General features: G+C 48.5%; 1 protein-coding gene across 1 annotated transcript; it reads left to right on the forward strand.

Moving 5' to 3' along the window:
* The first annotated feature begins 1,558 nt into the window (after positions 1-1,558).
* On the forward strand, positions 1,559-4,888 carry LOC119311401. The gene is made up of 5 exons (XM_037587043.1): positions 1,559-1,658; positions 1,731-1,840; positions 3,593-3,679; positions 3,963-4,065; positions 4,201-4,888. Exons 1-5 carry the CDS (start codon positions 1,625-1,627, stop codon positions 4,707-4,709), a joined length of 843 nt encoding a protein of 280 aa, XP_037442940.1. The 5' UTR covers positions 1,559-1,624; the 3' UTR covers positions 4,710-4,888.
* Positions 4,889-21,298: the final 16,410 nt, after the last annotated feature.

Genomic DNA, 21,298 nt, shown 5'->3' on the forward strand with positions numbered 1-21,298 from the left:
CGGGCAGCACCATCCGAGGAAACATCGACGAGTCGGTGCTGGCTGCGGCGACGGCGGCTTGGACGAGGCTGTGCTGGCTAGGGTTTACCCCTAGCATGTAGAGCGCCTCCCTCTTGTCGTGGCGACGCGGGCATTGGTGAACTCCTGCTGCGTGGCGGCGATGGCGACGGCCTGCGCGGCGGCCTCATCCCTCGCGTCCGCGGCGTGCCTCCGGCCCTTCCTCTTGGCCGACTCCCTTGCCCGTTATTCGGGCGTCAGCGCCTTCTTCCGCTTGGTCGCGGCGGTGGTCTTGCGCGGGGCACGAGGCTTGCCTTTCTCGGAGGGGCGACGACGCCGGACGAGGCGAGGGAGGCGAGGCCGGCGGCGGCGTCGAGGTTGAGGTCGAGGTCGATGGCGTCGTCCATGGTTGGGGCGGGAGCGAGCGCGCGCGGGCGGGAGTGTTTTTGGGAAAAACGGGGGGAAATTGTGGTGGCGGCCACCGACCGGCGGGCCCGGGGAGAGGAGTAGGTGTGCGCGCGCGTCTGTCTCGTGTCCGCGCCGACGCAAATCAGGCTCAAAATTGGGCCGGGAATGGGTCGCCCGCGGACGAAAAACGGACGCGCGTCCGTTTGGGTCGACGCGTTGGGCCGCCACTTTTGTCCGCGCCGACCCAAACGGACACGGGCGGACGAAATGGGTCGCCCCATTGGAGTTTGCTCTAACAACCTGGATTCTCCTAACTACTCTAACATGATAAGGCGTGATATATGTTTAACAGGGATTGCTGAAGCCATGCTTAGTTTTCCCTGCCAAAATCTACAGCTCTAAACCCTTGGGGCCATGATCAATTTATACAATGTTGGATCGGGCAGATCGAACTTTTGGCCACCTATCTTGTTCTGTTGGTATTTCTCTTTATGAAGTACCTACTAGTACTTATGTTGTGCTTGCAGTGTGACCGTTTTGCCTACCTCCGGCCACGCAGCATTCCATGTGACTACAGGAGTTATTCTCCGCTCCTCTCCTACCTATCAGCACTACAGCACAAAAGGAGACGCGTTTGATGGTGTTCCGCGAGAGCTCTTGCAGGCTCCTAAACATTCAATGCAGACAGAGAGGAGGGCAGAGAGAGAGAGACAAGGGAACAGGGCCTTCAACAGGAAGAACCTATGATTTGCAGGGACAGATAGGTCCATGGGTGGAGTATGGAGCGAGAGAGAAGACCTTCTGTAGGGTAATCATGCTCCTACTTTGGTCAGAATCCTAGCTTGAGAGAGAGAGAGAGAGAGCGCGCGGTTGAGAGAGAGGGGGGAGATCAAAGTCCATTACTGAGAAGATACGGCCGGTGTGTGCAATGAAGCAACAGCAGCAGCCTACCGCCCCTGGCCCGTCCGGCTGCGCGTACCTTTCTCTCTCTCTCTCTCATCCCATCTCATGCGCGTACCAATGCTGTGTAGGAGTTACAGTACTATTGCTATGAGATTTTACTGTTACAGCACAGTACTTCACGCATGCACCTCTGCGCCATATCATATCAACTAGCCCGTGTATCCTGTATTGTACTTGCCCAGGCCACCGTAAGCGCCCCCTCTTTCTTCTCCCCTTGTTTCTTCTCCAACTTGCAAAGGGAACACCTCAAGCCAGCATGGAGGGACAAGGCAGCAGCAGCCGTGTTCCTAGTATGTACTCGTGCAGGCTATTTGATGCATTTCCACCTTCCAGGCACTAATCATAGGGCAATTGTCTTGTAGGAGCGAGCTCCCAAACGGAGCTTGGTTTGATGAAGCAGAAGGAGGGTGAGGAGCCGAAGACGAGCGGCAGCGCGGGAAAAGACAAGGAGGATGAAATCGTGGCTCTTGGGGTATGTGATTTCTTCAACAACGGAAATGAGTTAGTATATGAATGTCTCGCCCCCGTGTCCGCCATTGTGGCTGCTCGTCCTCGTCACTGGTTTCCTTTTTCCCCCATCTGATGGAACCAGTGCCTCGTGGTGATTTGCTGGTCACTTGGACTGATGACAGTGTGGGGAACGCTTTCTCTGTCAGATGCACAAACAGAGTGACGGGGCTATTCGATAATGTAAGGAGTCTAAATCGCTTACATTATGTTCAAGCTAGCTGGATCTAGCAAAGGCATTTGGTTCGGTATCTTGGGAATTTTTCACACGGCTGATGGAATAGAGCTTTTGGGTTTTGTTGGTGGGAATGGATTTCAGCGCTATTCGGTCAATTCTGGACTCACAAATCAGATTTTGCACCGCAGGGGACTGCGGCAAGGAGACCCCTTCTTCCCTCTTCTTTTTTGTCCTGGTGGTGGACTGCCTCGGCCGTCTCATCTCTCATGGATGTCGCTCTTAATCAAACTAATGTGCTGTTGGCACCGTTGGGCCGTCAGATTGTGAAACATCGCGCTTCTCATGGATCGATCATCTTCACCCAGCCTTTGCTTTCTGAAATCTCCGCCGTCTCTCAAATTCTGTAGTTATTTGGTAATGCCACGGGTCTGAAAAGTAACAAGCTCAAGAGCTAGCAAGATCATCCCTATTCAGTATTGTCCTGGTCAGATTCGTCCTGTCTGCTATGCCCATTTTCCAGTTGCTTGCTGCTGAACAACCTAAATGGGTGTTGAAGCAAATTGATAGATTAAGATTGGCTTTTTTATTTGGGCTGGCTCGCTGACTCGGTTACTGGAGGAAAGTGGTTAGTAAATTGGTCCCTCTTGCACTTCTGGGCTTGGCATCCATGATCTTCACCGCCAAAGCAATGCACTCAAGTTGAGGTGGCTTTGGCAGTACTCCAGCTGCCCGGACGGACAAACCTTGGCGCCAATTGGTAAGGAGGTCAAGGCCATCTTTTGTGCTTCAACGTACGTGCTGGCAGATTGGAGGTCAAGACCATCCTTTTGGCATGATCATTGGCTGGATCCTGGATGGAATGGTTCTGGGCTTCTCGCCTTTGCATACCCGGCCCAACGCTTTTCAAGCACAGCAAGACGAATTACCCATTCCACCTTAGGCCGGCCTATGACACTGATTCTCTGACTAAACTGGTGGTTGCAGTCCATGGATGGAATTCCTTTTCAACCAAGGAAGGACTTCACCTCACTGTACTATATGAGCTAACAGAATTTTCAACCTGAGGGCCAACTGATTTCCTGGGCATTTGCAGTGCCATATTTGATGAGCTGAACTCCTGGTTATAGGCTAGAATAATCAAAGGGGTCTTGTGGCTGGGGTAGTTGCTCAGCCGTGAATACACGAGTGCATTTGTAATTACTTCCTAGGAATTTATTTTCCTTTCTCCTTCTCATTTTCAAACTTCTTAAGAGTTCTTTCCGTGTCTCTTCCATGCATTTTGGCTGCGTTTGGTCAAAAAGTAGGACAACACAAAAGCTCAACCAATAGGCTACAACCTTACTCTGAACATTTGTCTACAGAACTTCTGTATCCCTCTTTCTGCTTCTTCTATGTCCGCTGCTGGGTTGGCTATGTACCACAAAAACTCTAGTATTTTGCTGAAAAAGAGTTACTGTTATGCTTGTTACTTTGTTTCAAGTCTGATTCCACAAGTTTCTTAGCACTTCTGACATAGCTCTGTTCTTCTCGCTACAACAGGAGCAGAAGCCGGAGGGTTCTCACAAGCAGGAGGACAAGGCGAGCGCCAGCACAGGAGGGGACGAGGGAAAGAAGATCTTGGAGGTGGTATGTGTGAATGCTCTCTCTTTTCTCTCCTTGGCACGCACGTAGTACTAGTGGTTAGTAAGTCGCACTGTACGTGTAAAGTTTGTCTTAACACCGTTATGTAACGCTGCTTATCTAGTTGTTATCTATTTATTAGTTTGCACCTAAGCAATAAGTGAGTTTCTCACTGTCCAAACCGGAGGCAGTTTGTCCTTATCATCGCAACGTCAAATTCAAAACCATTGACTTTTTTTGTCCAAGTTCCTTAGCACTGTATGACATGCTGCTGGCGGTTTTGGTTCAGGACCCCCGCCGCCCTGGTGACTCCACGCAGGAGAAGACTGTCGCTCGGGACCTAGAGCAGCCTCCGGCCAACCGTGGGACGCGTGCACTGCCCGGTCTCCTAGGTATGTCAAATGCATACTCATCACGGCCTTCTCTGCAAAATTTCATCCTAGGATTTCAATATCCATTCAGATTCTAAATGTTTCAGATGCGTACTGTTACACCTACTTAATGGAGTACTCACTTTGTACTTACAGGAAATGATCTCAAGTCTATCAGCAAGCTTTTCAACGTCACGGCCGCCACGGTGGGCTTGGGGCTGCTGCTTGCCTTTCTGGGGATTACCATGGTGCCAAACAAGTCCCTCTTGCACAGTGCATCGACATCAACCTGCCGTGTCACTCCCGATGACATTGCGCGGCTGTACGCGGTGGTAGGCGTGGGCCTGGCCATCGCCATCACGCAGTACCTCGCGTCGCTGCTCGGCGCTTCTGAGAAGGAGGAGACGGCGGAGCCACCCGTGGCCGCGGCGGCGCCGGTGATGCGCCGAGTTTTCGTCTTCATCGCTGCTGTGTCGCAGCTGGGACTTACCGTGTGCTTCTTCTGGAGCCTTATGCTTGCCGTGTCACTTCGGATGGGGAAGGCGCACTGCTGGCCACAGGGCACCATGGCTGCGATGCTGACCGGGATGGCCATCTCGTCCATGCTGAGCGTGTACATGGTGTACATTGGCATTGCGTGCGTCTTCGGGGCCAACACCAATTGACAGCCTGGATGTGCAATATAACTACTGAAACTCGATGACCGGTTTGGCACTTCAGTTGTAAGCGCTTTGTGCCTCGTTTAAATTAGTACGGTACTTTGGAAACCTGATGGTATGTATGCCTGAACATTTGCGACTTCAGTTGTAATGAAGACAACATGGTCACTTCTTGTTCTGTCGTCCTTATCTCAGTCGAACGACAGAAACCTCTATAAATCTAAGCTAGCCAAGTAATAACTCCAGTGGTTGGAATTACTAGCTGACACCTCTAATTCCACTGAATCTGTACATGTAAACTAGAAAAGCCTCTGAAGAAAAACTAGAAAGTGTGCACAAATCTAAAAAATGGCAGTGATCATTACAAACACCTCCACAGATTCAGGAGCATCAACTTGTTTATGAACAGGCACCCACTGATGGAACACAAAAAGGTTGGAACTTGACGTGACAAATAAATTCTTTGAACCGACGCAACTGATGAACATCTAGTCATCAGCACTAGAGTCAACGAGCCAATGGGTCATCCAATTGAGCAAAACAGTTTGTGTTATGTATTTGTCTTTACTAGGCGCCCAAGCAGAAGATCACGAACTTGTTCTCCTGCACATATATTCCACAGAAAAAGAACACTTCCTAGAACCCACAGTTTGATATGCAGCACCGCAAAGGCTTGTTGTCAGGAACACAAGAACGCTACAATGCGTAATACTTTCAACATACCGTACCAAGAAAGTTCATGTTGCAAGTTTTCCAAGGAGCAAGCACTGCAAAGGATAACATCATTCTAGGTATCGGATGTGTTACCCCACCCTACGAAGAACTCGTTTTCTGTCCTTAAGCTCATCTTCTTCCGGATCCAATAGAGGAACCCCATCTTTAGAAAACCTTGCAAGCTCTTCTTCGAATTTCCTCAAGTTGTTTTCTCAAACTTCTACAGGCCTTGGGTAGTTCATCTGAGCGCTGCTTAGTCCATCGATCTATTTATTCATTTCAATTCAGGATTAGAGAAAGGAAACCAACCACTTTAAAATGTGATAAAAGGTTAGAAGATAACAGGTTATCTGGTGAACTCTGTTTGACTGTGTTGTTGCTAAGCAAATCTGGCTTGAGATATCTAATGTTCTCTCTTGTGATCTGGGCAACAACTACTTATCAATTGCTAGATTCTGGCCAGCTCAAAAGAAAAAGATGGTCTTGAACTCTGTTTGTGCCTGTGTTATGTGGTGCATTTGGAAGTTCAGAAATTCTATGGTTTTTAATAATGTGTTGTGGTCTGACCTTAAGCAGATATGGTGGCAGATTCATTTGGCTCTCAAAAAGTGGATGATCCTATTCAAAGAGTCCCCCTTAGAAGAGCTGAAGCTGGTTTCACAAAAGATAGCGCTGATTCTCACCTCCCCTTTCCTATTGACTGTGGGGTGATAGATGGCAAAGATACTGCAGGTATCTTGAGCCTCGACTGACTCTCCAAAATGTCACTAGGGATGGGGGGAGAGATTGCAGGTATGATGCCTCCTGACCGCTGCACACATGCAAATCCCTGGGAATACCTGCAAGTACTCATCGCTGCTGAGCCCCGTCACACCGCTGGAACTGCTGTTGTCGCCGATCCAGTCCTTCAAGAGGATCAAGAGTGGAGGATACCGCAAGCCAGTCGAACAAGCAGAGGCCCAGAGCAGTACTGATATGCTGATTGGTGCTTAGAATTATCAGCTATGCACGATTGGGTGTGGGTACCTTAGCTTTGGTCTCAACTTTGAGGCATGTAATAAGTTGCACTTTCCGAGCTGCTGGCTCCTTTGATTGGAATAACCTGAGAAATAACAGCCGGTTCTCCATGCGTTTTGATTGGAATAATCTTCAGTCTTCTTTCCCCTTATGCCCTTGTTTACAGAACATCTGGTGAGGCAATCAACAGTGTAATCACAATCCCCAGCCCTCCTTTCTGTATGAAAAAAAACAACAAGTCAGCTGAGACAAGCAGATGACCTTAACGTCAGAATTAGAACCCCATTGGTAACCTAACTGCTTCAGGCATGGAAAAAGACTAGTTTCTTTTTCTTACAATGATGTGGTGCAAGTGAGTAGGTTGGTTTGCTTTGCATTGCGCTGTGCTTCTTCACTCAGCGTTGACAACTTCGAGCCGGTAGGTCTGTGAACTGTGAGCAAATGCTGCAAATGGTGTCATTAGTTTGACTGGTAACTAAATCTCTGGACATTATACGCAAAACATGGCAACCAGATAATCAACCGGCCAACAATGTAGGTGAATCCAGTTGAGCATGCAGAATTGGGCGACAACGTTTTGCATTAGCTGGTAGCATGGTGCTGACCATTTCTCTCACACTGCTTGCATTTCGCTGTAACGTGCTTACACGGGGATACTCTTGAGAAATATGTGCCAAGTATCTTGTGGGGGTGTGACTGAGAGCAAAATTAACTTGATGCCTATTGCCTATTCAGGTGCACTAAATAATGCAAGTGTGAGCTGAGAATTGATTCAGAGAAACACACAGTTTAGCAAGTTGAATTTTGCTACTATGTTCGTCAATCCTCTCCAAGATGACTGGTACATATATCTTCTGTTACTGGACCTAGTCAGCTCCTATGTTCTTTGGGTTGGGCTACTTCTCTCGCTTGGGCTGAGCGGGTCGTCCTTGGGCTTCACCTAGAGTGCTTGATGTAGTTGTTCCCGTGACATTTCTCCCTCCTTGAAACTCGGCTACCCAAGCCGACATTGGAGAGCGATGCTTCCTTGTACCGCCAGGGTCGCAATGGTAGCCTTCTTGGTAATAGTGGTAGCTGAGGTGGCTTAAACAAAGTCGAGGTGCTGGTTGTGGCCGGTGCAGGCTTGAACTTGGTAGTAGGCGTGGACGAAGTGAATCTTGTCGAGGAAGGCGTTGAGGTAGTAGTAATGGTGGTCGATGTAGGTGGGAACCATAATACACCTCCCTCCTTGAAAAGGGATTGGCTCGCAGCTAGACGGGAGCTCAGTTGCGTCCACTGAATTCTGACCACCAATCAATATTCATTGGTAGATAGCAATTTCTTCCAATGATGCAGAAGGCCATGCTGATGAAGTGTTGCCTCCAGGAGTCCATAATTGTTCCATGTGACGACCATTATAAGTATTACTTCCAAGAAAGGGAACTCCACCTTGAATCAACTTCAAAGAAACAAGCTCCCCAACAGGATGTACCGACAAATTCCAGTTTTGTGTCGTTCAGGACAAGAGCGTCAAATTTTGAATGTGCGTGCTCCATGCATTGATTATCAAGGCAACCTCTCTTAAGCCTCGGAAAAATATCATCCATGCACCACATGGTGTCATGATTGCACATATCATTCTCTGCAATGCTACTCGGATGGCCTGAGAGTTTACCCCTTAGTTGCAGCTCGATTGATGATATAGCAGCAGGGAATACTTTTGGAAAACCATTCTGAAAGAACCGCCAAAACAGGATATTGTGCTCACCACCCGAAGACAAATTGTTGTACTTGAAGTGTTTCAGATGAATTGCCAGGATGTTTGGTGGTTTCTTTATCTTCATTATTTTGTGTTCTGCTTGTAAACTGCAGCAATTGTCACAGAAGAACTTCAAGGATGCAATGCTTCCAGCCTTTGCAATGGATACAGTCTGCTCAACAACGAGGTACACAAAAAGCCATTTGACGATATTAGAATGAGGAAGTTCCAATGCCCATACACCACTGGTAACAACAGCGAAGTCATCCAGATCCCAAGGAAGAGGCACTTACCAAGAAAAGCCGGTTCGCAAGTGCACTAGTGATCTTTGAGAGCAAGCCACAACTATACGGATCGCGGAGCCCACCAAAAGATGCAAAAACAGAGCACTGGGTGAGGACAGCAAATGCAAACCACAAAAATTCCATGCCATATGCGCAGCAGCCTACCCACCATTTTTCTGCCCAAGAATGCACAACAAGAGTTCAGGCTGTAAGGTGCCCATCCTGAAAAACCAAATGGTCTCCCACTGGAGCAGCGCAGTCAAATTGTATAGTACTGTTGTTTCCACGGCATGAATACGCAGAACTGAGACAAACCCCGCTATAGGATTTAGTGTTGTTGTCAAATACTCAGTACTGTTCTCAAATAGCTCCTGAAATCTACATAAAACTTGAGATCCACTGAAGCCTGAAAAACAGAGCACTTGTGGTACAGATATTCCAAACAAACCTCCACGTTGTTTATGATGTCACTACCCAAATGCATGCACAAGCCATGTATGAAACTGACACCTAGATAAATCCTAGTGATTGCCACCAGTCTGCTGATTAGAAGTAGAGGCCATGGGAGCTTGGGATGCAACAATAACACTTCCTCACAGCCTTCACTGATTAGTTGTCGACGTGGATCAGCCCTTAATTGCAGCACCCTTGATGATGTAGTAGCAGGGAACCAATTCTTCCAGAGAATTAGTTCTCATCCCTTAATTGCAGCACCCTTGATGATGTAGTAGCAGGGAACCAATTCTTCCAGAGAATTAGTTCCCATCCCTTAATTGCAGCACCTTTGATGATGTAGTAGTAGGGAACCAATTCTTCCAGCGAATTAGTTCCCATCGGCGACCCTTTTCAAACCCGGTACTGCCATTTCCCGTCTCGTGCAGCCCAGCCAGCAGACGAAAAGTATCAGGCGGACAAGAACGCGCAGTCAGTGACCACACCCACCCCTGCTCTTGAGCAGCTGAACAAATCTCTATAGCTGCTCCTGAATGGCACTTGAACGAGGGCCATGGAATTGGCCGTGGCGTTTTTCCTTGTTGCCTGATGCGTTCGGTGTGACATGTACGTGAACAGAATGGGCGTCGTCAGTGAGACACTTAGGCGAACACCTTGTGGGCGCCTTTATGTCCAGTTCGATGGCGAAAAAGAACCGAAGTGACAGCGGTGGTGAGGCCTCCTGTGGCATGGTGAAGAGTGTAGGCACACTTGGAGGAAGCAGGCGCAACGCCATGAAGTCGTCTCTTGCGGTGTTGTGGTCGAGGCCACCCGTCGAGCACCTGGTAGGCGTCCCTGTGGTGATAGCAGTGGCTTCGACAATGAGGGCCTCATCACTGACCACAGGTGCAGTAAGCTCGGGGACGACATCATTTGCGGTCGTGGAAGAAGCTGGCGCTGCGGACGAGGTGAGAGCCGACACCGATGCGGCCGCATCGCGGCTTGGGAACCCCGTCGAACAGGTGGTGGGCAATATGGTGGAGGAGCGGCTGGTTGCAGGGTGGGCGACCTCAAGGGCCTCCTCGACGACAACGATCGGTGGTGAGGCAGGCAACGTGAGGGACGACCTCGTCGATGGCGATGTCGCGGTTGGCCACTGGGATGGCGCCCGTCCGTGCGAGACGGACGATGGTGGTGCCATGGACGGGCTCAACCACCTCACTAGTGCTCTCCAGCGAGGAAGGCTCGCTCCCAGACTCCATGCGTAGCAACACCCTCAAGTCAACAATGGCATCACGGATCTAATTGAATTGCCCAGCTAGGCTGCTCATGGCGACGACGGTGGGTGGGGCGGGTGGGGATTTAGAGCATCTCTAGAAAACCACCTAAAATGCCGACCCGCAAAACGTGTTTATCATTCGCTGAAGATCAGATATGCGAGGCAAATTCGTGCGCTGCAGATTAGATCCTGTATATGAAACTGTAAAATTTGAAGAAAAAAAACATTTGCGGGAGAAACTTGCAACGACATTCATCATACATATAGTTGATCATCATACTACATTGTTCATCATACTACATAGGGGGGTCTGCGGGCCGTGCAGCGCACCCAAGCCTAGACTACTAAAATCGACGGTGCGGCGGTGATGACGCGGCGAAGGAGCCGGGGGAGCTTAGTCCTCGTCGGAGTCAAGGTCGATCCAGACCTTGGCCTACTCGGCCTTTATGACGCGCAGGTCCGTCTCCTTCGCACACGTCACGTTTCCTTTTCTTACTCTTGGCTTTGGCCGTGTGATCAACATAGTATATTCAAAAACACATAATAATAAGTTAAGCCATCAAACAGAAAGCACAGTTCTTTACCCAGAGTTTATAACCAAGGCCGGCGGCTATGTAGAGGATGAGTCTTCCGAAGACGGTGGTGACTCCTGGTAATTGGAATCAGACGGATTAAGTGGTTGCCTAAGAAGGTCGGCTTTGGGTAAAGAAGGAGTCGGACTATGTGGCACCGCAGTATGCTGCTTGCGAGTGGATGGTTCATGAGTTAACCCGGCCACAAGATCTCCAGAAGCGCCACTCCGAGTTTGGCGCCTTAACTGATGATGAGTTTTCTTCAAAATGAAGTACAGGTCTAAGTGAGCATCTGGATGAGAAAAAGCTTACTTTTCGGATAACCCGCCTTTTCTTCTTTGGAGGCAAGGAGTCTGAGCCGGAAGAGATAGAAACGAAACTGCTCTACACACGATAAAAGCGTACACGATGTGAAGACGACTAAGTATCCAGCGGCCGTTGCTCTCCTGTACACCTGCATGTGTGGCTGGATTTCACTGTCGTGCGTGAATCGTCTGTGTTTTATCGTCCGTATAGCACTGCTCAGATAGAAATTACCTCAATGTCATCGGCCCGGCTTGTTGCTACCTCATCTTGAGAACAAGAGGTGTCAGCTAAATTGATAAAGAGGCGGCCAAGAGAATCGAGTTCTACCTCTGATGGATCATCAGCTTCAGCTGACTCGCCCACGGCAGCCGGATCAATCACAGCAGTGGGTTTGTTCTTCTTATGAGCCGGTCCAGTCTTTTTGACTGCTTGAGTTTTCTTTTTCTTTTTCTAGAAGGCAGAGCCGGGCTACATAATTAAGAAGGGTTAGAAAGCTAAAGTCCAAAGTAAGATAAAGATTTATAAGCCGGATATAAACGAATGCTTTCAGGTGGGGGTGGGTTAAGCTTGTAGAACGGTAATAGCCCCGTCTTGTTATAGCTTTCCCGAGTCTCGCCGAGCAGACTCTTAACAGTTTTATTGATCTCCTCAGTGGTAAAGTTATCAGTGGTATACCGTTGAGGGTCAGATGAGTCGCCCGGATACTCACACATTAAGCCGGATCGGCGGCTTAAGGGAAGGATTCTCCATGCAACCCAGCACCGGGTTAGATCAACCACAGTTAAGCCATTGACGAGTAGGACTCTTAATTTTGGATAAATAGGGGCGGATTCAGCATGCTCTTCTGGAATAATTTTACTTGGCAGTTCCAAGTCCATAGGAAGGCGACCACCTCTATAACCCGGCAGAGGATTCTCATTGGCCGGGGCAGTGTTTTTGCAGTAAAACCAAGTCCTAGTCCATCCCTTAGGGTGACTCGGTAGAGTACCTGAAGGAAAACAGCCGTCTCGCGTCTTTGGATTGAAACCCGACCGAGTTCTAGGCTCGTGCCATCTGCACATTCGGTTTGGCGGTTCATGTAGAAGAACTCCTTAAAGAGCGAGACAGTGAGCTCCATTTGCAAATATGCCTCGCACAGAATCTAGAAGTTGCAGATGTTGGATATGGAGTTTGGGCCCAAGTCTTGAGGAAGAAGGTTAAAGTAGCTCAAGACGTCCCGAAAGAATTTGGATCCGGGTGGAGTGAAGCCTCTAAGGATATGGTCAGTAAAAACCATAACTTCTCCTTTGCCGCGTTTAGGAACATCATCCCCTTGGCCAGCTCGCCAGCCAATTTCTTCTTGAGCCGCCAAGAGACCTTGATCTTTATAATCTTTAAGGATGAGCTCCGTGACTTGGGAAGGCACCCAATTGCAAATAGTGGTTTTCGACATATTGAGCCACCTAAATACGATGGAAGAGTGCGGAAATATAATTGGCGGGTTATTTATAAAATAATGACTCGTCACCGCAATCATATAAATAAGACGACATAATGGTAAGTCACCCTGAACGATGAATCGGTCTAGCAATAGATGCAGTCTCTGAAAAATTGTCAAAGTTACAAATATGCTGGTAAGCCGCCCAAGATACAAAGGCGAGTCAGTTAAGTTCGGGATTGCTGAATTTTTCTCCTAAGTATGGAGCAATAAGTTTCAAACTAGAACAATTACAATTGTGGATCTACGGGCAGTTCAAAAAACAAAAATAATTGCTAAACCTAATGGTGATGGCGGAAGTACTGATGAACTGCTCATGGAGTCTAGTGGAAGTATGGACTAATTAGAGGCAAGACTAGTATTGAATCTATCACCGCGGCATTTCTATGCGTATATCAGAAAGAATACAAGATCTACTCAGGAACTATGGGGAAGAGCGGACGAACACCGACAAACTCTATGAACTCCGACCAGATAGTCTGAATCTGAGAAAGGGAGATTCAAGTACCTGACTGTGATGGCCGAGGGCGGAGGCGCGCTGGTGAACTCCGACGAAGACGGGGTGGTGGTGTTTCCCGTGCAAGGCGACTCGTGAAGTTTGACGGGCTCGGCGGAGCTCCATTCGCAGAGGGCTTCGAGAGGAAGAAGAAGAAGCGGAGGAGACGAGGTAAAGTGAAAAAGTGGACCCCCTGTGTATATTTATAGGGGGAGGCAACAGTACATGGCAGGCATGAAAATCGAGGAGGCGCGGTAACTTATGGAACAGAAAGATGCCTCGGTTTTCGGGATAAGTGAATGCGTACAAGATTCACTATGACGCCATAAGGGTTTCCCCAAATTTGCGGAGCGGGTTGTGAAGATTTTTCAAACTGGGATTATAAGACTCAGAAGGAAGACTCGCTAGACTAATGAGTTGAAGATTCACATGAACAAGTTCAAATCAATCTGGGGTCTAATGTTGGGGTCGGGTCATGATATAACCCGTCGTGTAGGGGTTGGGTCATGATACTGTCGACTCTTTGAGTCAGACTTCAGATCGGCCGGAGTGATTAAGACGCAGGGCTAGAAGGGGCGGCTCACAAGATGGGCCGGCTTAGAACCCGAAAACAGAAGGCGGATTAGAATTAGACTCGGTTACGGGTCATAACACGGCCCGGACTCTTGTAATCCGGAGGCCTCGACCTGTATATAAAGGCGAGTCCACGGCACAGATAGATCAAGTGACAATCAATCGATAGCTAGGTTAAGCGAATCTACTCTCTTGTAATCGATACTCAAGCAATAAGCAGAAAAGCAGGAGTAGGCCTTTACCTCCACCGTGAGGGTCCGAACCTGGCTAAACCCATGTCTCTCGTCCCGCTCAACCCCGGACAAGCAAATCACTGTTCCGATGGACTCACATTAGTCCTTGCACTAGGACATCTGTCATGACAAAACCACGACACCATCTGGATCCGTATACGTGTAATATAATTTAATAATAACTGACCGTTATAATCTTATGTGACTATTTAAACCACTAAACAGGCGTCTCCATAAACAATGCGGTACTAAAAACGTTTAGAAAACATTGTTAGCATTCGGCCGCCACACGAGGCGCGCACAGGCCGGCCCACGGCGCGCACGGGCCATTGTGAGGCGACCGACGTACATGGCCCGCCAATTACGCGGCAGCCACCCACAGTGATTTATTTTTAGTCCCACATTGCTAATACTGGCGCTGAATGATGGGTTTAAATAGCTTCATCCGCCTACGACGTCAAGTCCTTCAATCTAAGGTGAGCGAAGGGCTCGTCTCGAGGGACATTTTCTTTTTGACATCCTTCAAATGGACCCACTTTTTTTCATAACCTTGTACCATTATGACAAGCATGCAAGCCAAGTTTCGTAGTTGTTCGACATTGTATGAATTTACTATGGCTATCCGGAGAAAAAACCATAACATACTATTCGGACATGACGCGACATGCGTATGTTGTCGAAAGTCCATGAAATTTTACGTGGGGTCCTAGGGTGGGCATGCCCCCCTCTTGCAAAATTTGGGGTCATTCTAAAGATGACCCAAAAATGACCTTGTTCTATGCACGCCGTTCGGGTAGGAGCGAGGGCCCCGTCCAGAAGGACGTTTTCTTTGACATCCTTCAAATGGATCCAATTCTTTTTCATAGTCTTGTATCATCATGACAAGCAAGCATGCCAAGTTCCGTGTCTTTTCGACGCTACATGAATTTTCTAGGGTTTTCCCGGCCGTGAAACCGTAAAACACACCCCAGACGTGATGCAACATGCGTATGTTGTCGGAAGTCCATGAAATTTTGTGTGGGATCCTAGGGTGGGCATGTCCACCCTCTTGCAAAATTTAGGGTGATTCTAAAGATGACCCAAAAATGACCTTGTTCTGCGCACGCCGTTCAGGTAGGAGCGAAGGCCCCGTCCCGAAGGACTTTTTTTTACATCCTTCAAATGGGATCAATTTTTTTCATAGCCTTGTACCATCATGACAAGCAAGCATGCCAAGTTTCCTGGCTTTTCGACATTCCATGAATTTTCTAGGATTTTTCCGGCCGTGAAACCATAAAACAATCCCCGGACGTGACGCGGTGTGTATATGTTGTCGGAAGTCCATGAAATTTTGTGTGCAGTCCTAGGGTGGACATGCCCACCCTCTTGCAAAATTTGGTATCATTCTGAGGATGACCCAAAAATGACCTTGTTCTGCGCACGCCGTTCGGGTGGGAGCGAAGGCCCCGCCCCGAAGGACGAGTTTTTTCGACATCCTTCAAATGGACCCAATTTTTTCATAGCCTTGTACCATCTTTACAAGCAAGCATGCCTAGTTTCATGGCTTTCGACACTCCATGAGTTTTCTAGGGTTTTCCCGGCCGTGAAACCGTAAAACACTCCCCGGACGTTATGCAACGTGTGTATGTTCTCGGATGTCCATGAGATTTTGTGTGGGATCCTAGGATGGGCATGCCCACTGTCTTGCAAAATTTGGGGTCATTATGAAGATGACCCAAAGATGAAATTGTTGTGCGCACGCCGTTCGGGTAGGAGCGAAGGCCCCGTCCCGAAGGACATTTTTTTCGACATCCTTCAAATGGACCCATTTTTTTCATAGCCTTGTACCATCATGACAATCAAGCATGCTAAGTTTCATGGCTTTTCTACGCTCCATGGATTTTCTAGGGTTCTCCCGGCCGTGAAATCGTGAAACACTCTCGGGACGTGATGCAACGTGTGCATGTTCTCGGAAGCCAATATTTAAATTTATTTAAAAACATACTATAAATATATTGTCAAATAAATAAGTTGTTAGCAACAAAAAATTATATAAATATATTGGACACTTATATTCCAAATGATAAAAAGGAGTATAATTCGTTTGCTAAGAAGAATGTTTTTTAATCTTTTCAACCTTTTATAGGTCACGTGTACATAAAAAAACTCATTACATTAAAAAATGGTTCTAATATAAATCTATAATTCTTTTACTGGAATATCTTTAAACCAAATAAATCAATTTGAGAGACATTGCGTCCGCTCTAATATGAACAAAAAACTCTTTCACTGTAGTTGTTATATTTCATTATTTCGAATGTCAAAAAAAATATTTGCTCCCGCCTGGGCGGCAACGAACGCCCCAGTTCCGCTGATCTAGGCGGCCAGGCATAGGCGGCCCAAAAGACAGCTAGCGATGGCGCAGCGCCGAGCCGTCATATAACTTTACTCTCACCTCACCTAGCGGAGTTCGGACGCACCGGCTTAAATAGCAGCCGATGCCGTACACAGCGTACTCGTATGAACAAAAAGAACAGCCTAGCCTACACTATCACAGCCGCACCGTTGGGTCACTGGGCCTTGCACGGCCGAAAAGCCTGCCCTTTTCGCCCATGATCGGGATGGGCCTAGTAGGCCTCGCTGGGCTCCGGGCCGCCGACCTTTTTAAATTTTTAATATTTGCATTTTTTTGGTTCCTAATTTCATTTATATTTTTTATTTTTCCTTTTGGTTTTGTTTCTTTACTTTAATAATTTTAAAATTTTAAATTTTATTCAATCTTTCATTTCTTTTAGTTTGTTTCATTTTTTTCATTTCTATTTTCCATCATTTTCATTTAAAATAAGACAATTTCCAAATCGGTGAAACAATTTAAACAAATATTTAACGTCATTCATTCAAACACGCGATATTTCATTCAAGTCTTTAGATATATTTTACATTATACTAGAATGAAATTCGAACCAAAATACTTCAACTTCACTAAATGACATTACGAAAATGAAAAAAAAACACTAAACTACTCTTCTTCGACGCTGCCGAAGTCCGCTTCGTCGAACAGGAGCTCCTCCCCGTCGTCGCTGCTGCCGCTGCTATCGACGGGCACCACGGGCGCCGCCATGGAGTCCGCCGCCACGGCGTGGTACCCAGGGAAGTCCGGCAGGTCCTCCAGGGCGAGCTGCATGTATTCTTGGAAGAGCGGGAGCGGCACCGACGCATTCTCCGACTCGTGGATCGCCGTCAAGTAGCCCGACATGCCATCCGGTTCGCCGACCACCGCCGCTAGCCGCCTGTACTCCGCCACCAGAGGCGGATCGGCTCTGGCTCCTGCTCCGGCTCGGGCTGAGGGGCGCGGTTGGACCCGACGCCGTTTAGTGCTCCTCTGAACTCCCTAGAGCGGCGATCACCACTGCCGAGACGGACAGAGTCGCGCTTGCCGCGGTCACCGCCTGCGTCAACGCGGGGAGCACGTGCACCGCCACCGTAGGCCACGCGGGTGGAGCGCGCGCCGCCGCGGCAGAACAACCCGTAGCCGGCGCTGGTCGGGGTGGGCTGGGTACCGGCGGCCGCCTGCGCGTGGTACGAGGCGACGACTTCCTCGAAACTCCAGCCGTCCCAAAGTTGGTGCCGTCGGGCGCGGTTGTGCTTCACCGGCGGCCGCGGGCCAGCATGCACATGTAGGTGCTGCTCGCGATCGTCGGCGAGCATGTCTGCCCAGTCAGGGTTGTTGGGGCGTACCGGGGGTCCTGCAACTCCTCCAGCAACAGCCGCGCCTGATAGAGGCCGACGATGCACGCGAAGAGGTGGGTGCCGACCTCGGGCACCGGCGCCACCGGCACTCCGTCGACACTCAGCCGCCACCTCAACAGCGGCCGCACGTCGGGCGCAGCGGGGATGATGAAGTGGGAGAGCTCCTCCGCCTCCTCCAACGTCAAGTTGGGGCGCGCCATCACCGGCGAGAGAGGGAGAGAGAAAGAGGCACGAGAGGGGAGTCGTCGGTGAAGGAAGGCGAGGGGAGGCGCGGGTGCTGCGAGGGCCGGAGCTCGGGAGGGATTTTATGGTGGCGTCCGCTGGGCAGGGTGGGTGGCGGCGATTAATGGCGCCCCCGAGGGTCAGCGCAGGCGAGAGGTCGGCGTGAGCAGGCGGTCAATCGTGTGAATCGACGCCACACATGAACCGACGCCACGCCCCACTACGACGGTCGATGGGACTCTTTGTTGCGCCGGTTAATGGCTTGCTCTGCAGTCTGCGCCGGAGTAATGCATGCGGGCGCGCTGGTTAGGGTTAGGTTTGCACGTGGACCGCCCGAGATTTGACATGACGTACAGTTGGCACGTACGGGCATACAAGGCACCGTACGGCTGTGTACGTCGTGCGCACTGGATTTCCCATCCTACCCTTCTTTGCGAAGTGGTATAGACAAAATTGGGCCACTAATGTGTCTAAGGGATTGTACCGATGACGAAGTGATAGTTTCATTACTGCTGATTTTGAAAACTGATTTTTCACATGTATATATTTTCTCTTATTTATTTTTCTATAAATGCATGCACGATTTGTATTTTCATTGCTGGTACCAACTTTTTTCTTTTCTTATTGAACTATTGATGTCATGCACCTAACGGCTAGGCAAGCTGCGGTGCACAGTCCGGTCCGCCGGATCCTCCGAATGCAACGCTGCTGCCTGGGGTTTCCTTGGATTGGCCGAATATCTTGAGGTCGTAGCAGTTGGGCACGGTGTGAACGGTGTTGTCGAGAGTGTCGGGGAAGGGGTTTCCGGCGAGGTCAACAGGTACATAGCCCTTAGCGACAGCAGGTTTGTCGTCGCCGGGTGGCCTGCGCCCATTGCCCATGATGGTGTCGGTGTGCTTGCCGTCGGGCCATGTGTTGAGCACCGTGCCACCCACCGTGTTGGCGACGACCTCCGGGAACAACCAAGGAAAAATCGTCCGAGGGTAGTAGCCAAGGTCCGCGTCGTTCACCAGCACGTGCCAAGGCCCAGCAGGGTCCTGCACAGTTGATCATGAAATGGTTAATCGAACCTATCATAGTCCTTGTTCAATAAATAATAATATGACTATTCATTATCTAATCTATAAACAACAGTTATCACAAAAGATACAAGCTTGCATATAGATCGTATATATGTACATACCTTGTGTATGCTAACTAGGTAGGACGGTGCTGTATCATTTACACTGGATGCAGCCTTGACGACGCTAGCACCGAGGGCGACGGCACTGTTTGTTTGAACAAACCCTCCACAGTTCAAATTATAGCACAGGGTCTTGCCGTCATCGGGCTAGGTACATCATAAAAAGATCTGATTCGGATAGCTATATAATGGTTCAAGAGTACGCGCATTCACTGTACCCCCTACTCTACTCACCGTATAGAATATGTTCAACAGAGGATTATTGTCTACGCCAGGGGGAAAAGGATAACCCTGCATGCAAAACACGTAAATATATGTTAGTAATATATATATTTATAGGAAAATGGTTATGTATCATAGTAACATGCTACTTTAGGTTATGTACTATGTACTGTATATCAAGGTGCTGACGTGTACGTACAAAGAGGCCGACGCCTATTTGATTGGTGACGTCTGGCGGCAATATACCCGGTTTAGGGTCGAAATCAGGGTTCGCGGTGCCCGCCAGGAGGAGATACGTCGCGGTGTATTCTGAGTCGTGGACGCGCATCGCCTTCCACGCCGGCAGCGTGGCCCTGTGCGCCGAGCCCAGTGAGGGGGCCTTTGGTCCCGGTTGGTGGCTCCAACCGGGACCAAAAGGCATCCACGCGTCAGCATTCCAGTGGCTGGAATTTTTGTTTTTTTTTTGAAAGGAGGGGAGGTTGGGGATTTTTGGGGGTTAATTTAGGTGTTTCATATATTGTGTTAGCTAGGTAATTAATAGAGAGAAGTGTCCTCTCTTATGTCCGTGCTTGGTCGACGCTACGTACTATATATACATAAGTGATCGAGGGAACCATTCAGTACAGAAGTTCGTCATGCATACCGAGAGAAGTGATCGATCGACCTGTCCTTCTCCGAGAGATTGGTCGAACAACAAGTTTTCGTATCATGTATCCGACGCTACTGGCTACATATATGTACAATATGTATAAGATCTCTTAATTACAAACCCCTAGCATTTGAAATCAATTTTCACATGGTATTCTCCGGCTTTACTGATGACGTGGTCAAGAAAGAATCCCGCCAATTCCTCTTGAATTGCTTTCATGCGATCTGGTTTTAGGAGTTCATCCCGCATATGCCACGTCTAATTTGAAGAAGAGGGTTAATTAATACATATATATATATATATATATGAATGAAACTCAACAGAAATGATGGTGTAATAAAATGAAATTGTGAATATTATTGGTTACGCACTTCATATTGTCTTTTAGAGTAGCCCCGCTTGTTTTTCAAAGTCGCGGTGTGGATGAACTCGCACACGTAGTATCCACAGAAATCATTCCCTTCCTCGTGCCACAAGCACTTTACGAGAAATAGAGGTCAATCAAACTGATAATGAAGCATTATAAATGGCATTGATGAAAGTATAGCTATAGAGAAGATACGTCGCGGTGTATTCTGAGTCGTGGACGCGCATCGCCTTCCACGCCGGCAGCAGCACATACGCCCCGCTGTACGGCCCGTTAGCAGCAATCGCTGCAGCGAACTGGGCCCACATCAAAATCAAATGGAGTAAGTGTATTTTCCTACACACACAGAGAGATTGAAAATTAGACGGAGAAAGAGAGAGAGACCTCATATCTGGGGCTGTTGGCATCACCGACGCTGTCGTCCAGAACTGGGTAAAGAGGGCCGAGGTCAGGAGCGGCATCGTCCGTCCTCAGGATAGGGATGCTCCCCGTGGGGCATTGCCGTGTGGTTTTGTGCCATTCCTGCTCCACCGCTGCCGCCTGCGTCTCCTCATCTCGTTGCTTAGCCACGGTGTGGGCTATATCACTCATTATCTGCATTCAAGCACATAGATCATACTAGATGTGTTTGTAATTAAGTGTTAAATTTATGCACGGCGTTACTTGTTTCAAGAGATAAAGGTGCGTCATGTGTATGCGTGCACAATTGGATACGGCCAATGAACGCGGACCAAAAATTAGTACAGTAGCTTATTTGCATAATTTAAGGGTAATCAACCTGGTGCTTCAAGTCCTTCAGCAAAGGGTTGTTGAGGCTCGGTTGCTTGTATATGTCAACGCAGTCAACTACTTCACCATTTCTGCTCTGTAGCATGCATATAAAGAGACAATGGTATATTCTCTAAGGAACAAGAGATGCGTAGCTGTACATGTTATAGAATCGACTGACCATACGCAAATGAAGATGGATACATACCTTTATGGTCATCTTAATGTCTTCGGGATCGACTTGTGCCACAGCATTTGCCAGCCCTGCTAGAAAAAGCCCTGCTAGAAAAAGTACTTGCAGTACTTCCCCCATTGCCGTTTTTTCTACCAATGC

This window comes from Triticum dicoccoides, chromosome 1B, assembly GCF_002162155.2.
Source record: "Triticum dicoccoides isolate Atlit2015 ecotype Zavitan chromosome 1B, WEW_v2.0, whole genome shotgun sequence".
In the NCBI taxonomy this organism is placed as follows: Eukaryota; Viridiplantae; Streptophyta; class Magnoliopsida; order Poales; family Poaceae; genus Triticum; species Triticum dicoccoides.